Raw genomic sequence first — 8,049 nt, forward strand, 5'->3', positions numbered from 1 at the left:
TTTACTTAATATTTTTTCATAATTTATTCAACATTGAGAGTTGCAAGATCTTTTAAAACGACATCTCTTCAAATTCTTAACATTTTCTTAAAACAGCTTCCAATATTTAAAATCCTTTAAAAATTCTTGTATGTCACTCAAATCTCTGAAAAATGGTTAAAATCCCGAGAAGTCCCTTCATCCTTCCTGACCCAATTTGTCCGTCAAGTTTAAGTATGGACAACTTTGTTAATTATCCTGGAAAAGATCTGAAAATTTATTAGCGGGTATTTGTAAGTGTGCTCCTTCAGAAACGGTCCCGAAAATTTTTGAAAAAATTACCCCTTCCTACCCTATTTTTCAATTTAAAAAAAGAAACGTGATTTTTTAAGGTAATTTTTTTTTAATCGAATTTTTGATGCGAAGGAGGTCTTGACAGTAGCTGAAATCACCATAACTCCGGCTCAAAATGTCCACACAATAAAGTTATACAGACAGAAAATTCATTTTTCATCATTAAGGGGTTGTAAGGCCACCCCTAAAATAACATATTTACGAAAAACCGTTATTATACGGATTTTTCTGAAAATAAAAAATAAAATTTGAAATAAAAAAAATAAAAGAAGGAATATAAAATAACCAAAAGGAAAAAAAACAAACAAAAAAAGTTTATTTATAAACGTCTACCTCCACGCGGTAAAAACTGGAACCATTTTTTATTGAAGAAATGGCTAAAGACGTTCCATACGCAAGCACATACAAAAATTTCGAACATGTTTATCAAAAAATCATTCAAATAAAATTCGACGTGAATCAAATTCTACAGATTTTCAAAATTTCAACGTAACTTAACTTTTATTGATTTTTAGAACTAAATTTATTTGCAATTTTTTGGTATTGAAAATAGTATTTTTGAAAAACTGCCGATTTTTACCCCTTTGAGCTATTTTATGGGGTGGTAACGAAATTTAACATTACATAACAAAAGAAAATATGTTTTCTATTATTTGGGATATTTTTCCCCCATTTTTACCTGTTTTCAAAGCTGAAACAACTTTTTTCAGAACAATCCGTAAAACAGCGATTTTTCGTAAATATGTTATTTTAGGGGTGGTCATAAAACCCCCTGAAGATGAAAAATGAATTTTCTGTGTGTATAACTTTATTATTTGGATATTTTGAGCCTGAGTTTTTGTAATTTCAGCTATTGTCAAGACCTCTTTCGCATCGAAAATCCGATTTAAAAAAATATATCTAAAAAAATCACGTTTTTTCAATTGAAAAATAGGGTGGGAAGGGGTAATATTTTCAAAATTTTTCGGATCCGTTTCTGAAGGAGCACACTTAAAAATTCCCACTAATAAATTTTCAGATCTTTTCCAGCACAATTAACAAAATTGTCCGTGCTTAAATTTGACGGACAAAAACGGACAAATTGGGTCAATAAGGGTTGAAGTAAAATTTTATTTAGTCTCAAAAACCCTCTAAAATTCGTTAAAATGTTTGAAATCGTAAAAAACCATTAAAATGAGTAAAAATTATTTTAAATATCTTGGATATAATTCAGATGAAAAAGTATTCTATAGATTTATATTTTAAAAACCTCGTGAAAGGAGATGCAACCGCGTGAATCGCGTGTTCCTGCCCCTGAAATTTTATTTTATTAAAATTACATAAAATATGATTATGAAAATGCCTTCAAACTGTATATAACCTTCATATCTTTTAAAATTGTTAAAATCTATAAAAATCCCCCGTTATCAAATTTAATTTATTCTCTAAAGTTCCCTATAAATTCTGTAAAATCCCTTGAACCCGCAAAAAACCATTTCAATAATAAAAAATCGTTTGAAATTCCTTGGACATAAATTAAATTACAATTGTTCATTAAATTGCTGTAAAAAACCTCATTGAAATTAAATGCACAGGCTCATCCACTTCCCTGGATGTTTATTTTCTAATTTATTACGTATTTAAAGATTTTATATGTTTCTATGAATATTGTTAATAGCGTGTTGTTAAGTTTTAAATAGCAATATTTTTTTAATTCTTATTAATATATTGTTTATATTTGAAAAATTTATATATAAAACTAATAATTTAGAAATTGTTGAACTTAAAACGTCTAGAAATTGCATAATATTAAAAATAAAAATGGTTTAATTTCAAACGCTTATTAAGTCAAATTTTCTAAGCACGAAAAAAAGTATTTACTTAAAAATTGTTAACCTTCAGGAATACAACAATATTAAATAAAAAATAAAATAAAATGCTGTTTTTATTTTCTTCCTTTGAGAAAAAGTAAGAGAAAGAGGTTTGTTTACATTTTGATACATCTTTACCTTAAATAAATAATATATAGAATGTGAATTTAAAGAAAATATATTTAATTTGTATATATTCAACAAAATAAATAAATTTTATATTCATTTTCAGAAGTGACATCAAAATATATATCCTTTCTTTAAATTTCTTATTTTCATTATTAACTTTTTTATTGCCCTTTCTACCTTTGAATTTTCCGATTAATTAATTGTTTTAAACAAAAAAATCTTCTCTGAAGAACCTATTATTATATTTAACAAAAATGAAACCCTTGAATGACATGTTATTGTAGGTGTCATCCGTGTCATCAAGATTTTGTAAACTGATTTATTAATTAAAATTTATCCACTGAACCTTAAAAATGATGTAATAACAATCTTACCTGACAAAATATTCGATATAGTGGAACGGCAGCGTAAGATAAACCGATGAAAACAGTTGCAACCGAAGTGAAATAATAAACAGTGGAGCGCATGTTTTTCTTTTTCTCAGCATCATTTGGTATTTTTGAAAAATTTCGTACAATATTATTACGAACGCTTTCAACGTACCTCCTCGTTATCAGTCGACAAGTGTTGAAAATCATTGTTTTTCGGGTTAAATAAGAATTATAAAATTTGAAAATCCTAACCTAACTTTCACTTAAAAGATTAAACACAAGTTTTTCATGCATTGACATCGCACATATTCATTCACATATTGTGATGGGTGAAATAATTATCAAAATTTTGATAATTTGTAAACAATTTTCATTGTTTAGCACAAAATTAAGGAAGGTATATAAGATTCCGCTAATCTTAAAACAGATAGAATAGAGCGAAACTTCACCGGGGGTGAGGGCACCATACGGCCATCTTGTATCAAATCGAATCTTGAAACAGCTTTCGTAGATTTGGCGCGAATGTAAAAAATTTGAAATATCTATATACCAAACTTTTATGATTCAGAACAATAGTCAATAAACAGTTAATTCTACATTTCAGAATTTAAAAATTTCGAGAAATTGTACTTTCAATTAGTTGAAGCTAAAAATATTTTTATTTTCAGAACTTTTTCTTATTTTAAATTTGTGTTAAGTTTGCGTACTTTTTTATTTTCGTAAGACTTTTAAAATATAAATATGTAGTATTAAAATTTGAACTTACCTTTACTTTGTGAATACTTGTTTGTTTATTTTGTATTTTCTACTTATTTCAGTTAAAACAAAAAATACGTATCCTATCAAAAAATAATATATAAAAAAAATATAGCTCCTTTTTGGGCGAAAAACTTTTGTAAACTTATTTTTTTCGTAGCTTTGGTCGTTTCTCCAAAAACTGAATTTTTAATTATTAATGTTATCTTTTATGATTAAAAAAAATACACATCCTATCAACAAGTGATCAATAACAAATTTATTGATCCAGTTTTTCTCGAAAGCGAAAAAATATGAAAAAGTTTTGAAAAAACACCCATAAAAATGTTCAATCTCACTTTGTTTCCTTAAAAAACTGGAGTTTTTAAATTCATTTTATATTTCTTTTTTTTTCTTATTTTTTGTTCTCAATAAAATTATTTTAAGTAAAAAAGCTATAAATCTACTCATACGCACATGTTTTTTAAGATTAAAAACTTTTTATCATCAGCTGATAACACTTTAAAAATAAAAAATCTTAAGCTATTTCGAATAATAATATTGATCTGTTCTAATTATGTATATGGCATAAAACATTCAAAAGCAAATATTTACCACTTAAAATAAAAAATAAAATAATTTTCTCACAAAAAAAATAGAGTGCGATTAAAAATTATTATGGGGGTCTTTTTGTAGCAATTTGTTCAATAAACAATTTTGCGCTGTCTTTTTTTATATCTAACTTTGAAATTCAAAATTACAAAATCGAAAAAATCAACCACTTTCTTGAAACTTAATAAAAACTAAGTTCTACTTAAATGATTTAATAATTAGTAAATTAGAGCATTCTCTAATCCAAATTTAACATTAATGATACTGTCGCATATGTTATAATCATGAATCATAAAATAAATAATCGAAGCCTATCATCTGAATAGATTAAATTTAAATTAAGAATAATTAATTTTAAATGAGGAATCGATGAAGACTACTTGACCTTTTTATTTATTTAATAATACAACAAAAATGACTAACACCAGTTAGTTTCAAATAAGTCGACCCAGACAAAATAAAAAAAAAAAATGGTTTTAAAATACATTTTTTACACTTAAATAATGTAGAAAAATTAAAATTGCATTCATTCAGTGCGATATCGTAATAGGTTTAGTTATTTACTTATTTCGTATAGATGTCAGAAGTCCTTTTCACAAAAAAAAGATAATAAAACATAAACGAAAAACACCAGTCGGTTTAACCAGGATGGCCGCAAAATTTTATTTTAAAAATGTCCTGACTTTTCCCTATATATTAATTTTTCCCAACTATTCATATTTAAAGACGACAATTCTAACCTCTCAAAATTTTTATTATAGAATATTTTATAAATGGAGTAAAAAAATTTAAATTTAAATTAATAAATTGTCATATATATTATTACACACATATAATATTATATATTATATAAATCTAATATTTTATAAATAACTGAACCGAAAAAGTGACTAATGTGCATTAAATATTAGACTAATGTTCTTTCCACTTGAATAGAATTTAAAAGAATACAAATGAATTGAAAAAAACAAAAGTCCAAAAAATTTCACTGATTTCAGTAAAATTGTAGTGAATTTAGAAGAATTATTGGGAAATGTGCAGAATTCAATGAAATTCATAAAAAATTACGATAAATTAAAAAAAAACTAAAGAGCATTGAAAACAATTAAAAATATGAGAATATTCCCTGAATTCAGTAACTCTGAAACGCGTTTGAAAAATTCAAGGGAATTCAAAAGGATTTTATGAAATATCTAAGAATTCCAAAGAATCACGGATGAATTAATAAGAATTTAGGACAAATTTCAGATTAATTCAACCGAATTGTAAAAAATGTAAAAAAAATCTCTTCAAATCCCCTCACCTCAAGAGAGCAAAATTTTTCAAAATCCATTAAAATGTGAAAAAATCCCGTGAAAATACATAAAATTTGATATTTTCCGAAATTCTAGAGAATTTGTTAAGATACCTTGAGGGCTTTTAAAATCCCTTTCAATTATTGAAACCTTTCGAAAATTCTTCAGAATCCTTTAAAATACCCGGAAATATTTTAAATCTTTTGAAATCTCTTGAAACTATTTTAATTTTTTGACAATTTTTTGGATCAACTAAAAATACTCTAAAATCTAAAGTGACCGTTTAGTTCATCTAGGGCATATTCGCATCCTTTTTCACATTTAATTACAAATTCAGATATAACTCAACACTCTTCATATTTTTTGAAACATTTACATATATATTTATGTTTAAAAAATTACAAATTAATAAATTTGTATAGATTAATTCTCAATTTCATTCTCAATTTTTAAACACATGAATAAATACAAGTAAATAAATATAAATGTGTAAAAAAATTTTTAAAATGTTTAGCTCTACGTGAAATTGTATAAAATGTGAAAAAGAATGAAGATGTGCCCTAGCGAGATAAGTAAACGGGTCATGCAGTCCGCTAGGGAAATCCCTGATTTTTTCTAATTTTTAGATTTTCCCTAACCTGAGGCCACCCTGGTTTTACATTAGTTGACCTAAATAACTTTAATAAAATAATAAATTTTCTTTATATATTTTTTACAGTGAAAATAATGACCAAAAATTAAAATCGCATCCACTCAGTGCGAGGTCGTAATATGTTTACTCATTTCATACCGATATCTGAAGTCCTTTTTACAAAAATAGCACTGAAATTGTTTTTGTTTCCCACCGCATTCGGCTCTTAAATGCCTTCTCAAACTATCCAACAATTTATAAGTTCTATTGCAATTCGGACACTGGAATGGTCGTTCCGATGTGGGTTCTTTGTTTTTATAACTGGTCGGAAGAGGAATGTAGGATTCCGAGCTGATCATTTCCCATTGTTGGGATTCCTGTTGATTCGAGTCGTCAAAAACCACCGTTGGGACGTATTCTTCATACATATCATATTCTGCAAAAAAAAAGAATTTTTTTTTGATTATGTAGAAATTACAAGCTGCAAATATTCCCCCTCAAAGCGCGACAAAAATGAAATCAAACATGAAATTTAATGAAAATAAATAAAAAAAAGTGTTTAGAATAGACATTCAACTGGTGTTTTTTTGCCATTAAAACTTTATTCATTTCTTTATATCAGTTTAGAGGTGACCTCTTACATCACTCAAATCTTAATAATGTTTCTAAAGCATTTTTGAACATTGTAATTTTAACAAGTCGAAGATAACGAATATATTATTCCTCAACCAGATCCCGAATGTTTGGTTTGTACATGATATTTCCACAAGTAACGTCTGTAAAATGTTTTTTCACACATATTGCAGAAATATGTTGGCGCTTGTCCACATTCGAGTCTTTGATGTCTTCTCAAATTGTGCATCCACTTGTAGCCTTTTCCACATTCTCCACACATGAAATGCTGATCTTCTTTCGGGGTAATTTGTCCCCGTTGTGCTGGATGTCTCAAGTTTAAAACTCCCAATTCTTGTGCTGAATGCTTCACATCAGACATTGTAAGTGGGTCTGAAATTAGAACCAAATTTGCATTATTACGAATTCTAACCCAGGAATCAATGCTAAAAAGACAAAACAAAATTACCTTCAATTTTGTCATCAGAGTTTAGAAAAATAATGCAAACAATTATTAAAATTTACTAGTCTATGATACGCAGATGTTTTATTATTACATCAAAATGGAACAAAATTGTTTGAACATAAAAAGGAGTGACCGCCGGTAGTAAATTTTAATTTCGGATCACAATTTGTTTAATTAAATTTTTTTAAATAAAAGTATTAATTTGTAATACAGAATTTGATCGGGCATGCCCGGAAGGTTGCGGGTTCGTCTTCAGTAGTATACACTTTTTTTATTTATTAAAACGTTATTTTTGAAAAACATGTTAAAATTATAATTTACAAAATTTTTGAAGGAAATTGAAAAAAATGATATTTATAAACAATTTAGTAAATTAGAACTATCACCCGAGGGGAATTGTTTTTTCGCGAAACAAATTTTGGCACAAGCTTCCATAAAAATATTATGAATCTAAACTAAAATTTTATAATAAAAAAAAAATTAATAAAAATAATTGACTTTGTGAACTCTAACCGTGAAAGGGAAAAATATGCAGATTCTTTTTTTAAGTAATAAACACTCCTTAAGGCCATGTGATGAGTGGGTCACGTGACCAAATTCCTACTTTACCGAAAAATTTTTTATTTCCCAACTTATATTCACACGAAATGCCACATCGAGTTGAAAGTTTGGGATACTGAACAAGAAGCATTAATAATGGTGGGTCTGGTCCCAAATTTGTATAAAAATGAAAAAAGTTTTTTGTTGGAAATAATTTTTTTTGCTTTTTTTATAATTATTCAAGTTTAGGACCAGGCCCATATTTTTTAGTGCTTCCTATTTATCACATCAAATTTTCAACTCGATGTGGCGCTTAGTGCGACAATAAGTTGGGAAATAAGAAAGGTGGCGATAGGGTAGGAATCTGGTCACGTGACCCACTCGTCACATGGCCTTAATATAAATTTTCGTCAAAGTTTTTCCATATACTTCGTTTCTGTTCTTGTTAAAAAAATGTTCTACAGATCTGAGAAAA

The 8,049-nt window shown here is 27.1% G+C and overlaps 2 protein-coding genes across 2 annotated transcripts in view; both read right to left on the reverse strand.

The window, feature by feature from the left end:
- LOC117167014 (cytochrome c oxidase assembly protein COX11, mitochondrial) overlaps positions 1-3,141 on the reverse strand; it is a 12,076-nt gene extending 8,935 nt beyond the window's left edge. The window contains exon 1 of the mRNA XM_033351563.1: positions 2,687-3,141. Coding sequence (XP_033207454.1) covers positions 2,687-2,890 — 204 coding nt within the window. The 5' untranslated portion in view covers positions 2,891-3,141. The remainder of the gene's footprint in view (positions 1-2,686) is intronic.
- Positions 3,142-6,078: 2,937 nt separating this feature from the next.
- Positions 6,079-6,950, reverse strand: LOC117182753 (zinc finger E-box-binding homeobox 2-like). The gene is made up of 2 exons (XM_033375857.1): positions 6,731-6,950; positions 6,079-6,392 (listed from the first exon to the last, which is right to left on the reverse strand). The coding sequence occupies exons 1-2, from the start codon at positions 6,948-6,950 to the stop codon at positions 6,079-6,081; spliced, it is 534 nt and encodes a 177-aa protein (XP_033231748.1).
- Between the last annotated feature and the right edge of the window lie 1,099 nt (positions 6,951-8,049).

This window comes from Belonocnema kinseyi, chromosome 2 (assembly GCF_010883055.1).
Source record: "Belonocnema kinseyi isolate 2016_QV_RU_SX_M_011 chromosome 2, B_treatae_v1, whole genome shotgun sequence".
Classification (NCBI taxonomy): Eukaryota; Metazoa; Arthropoda; class Insecta; order Hymenoptera; family Cynipidae; genus Belonocnema; species Belonocnema kinseyi.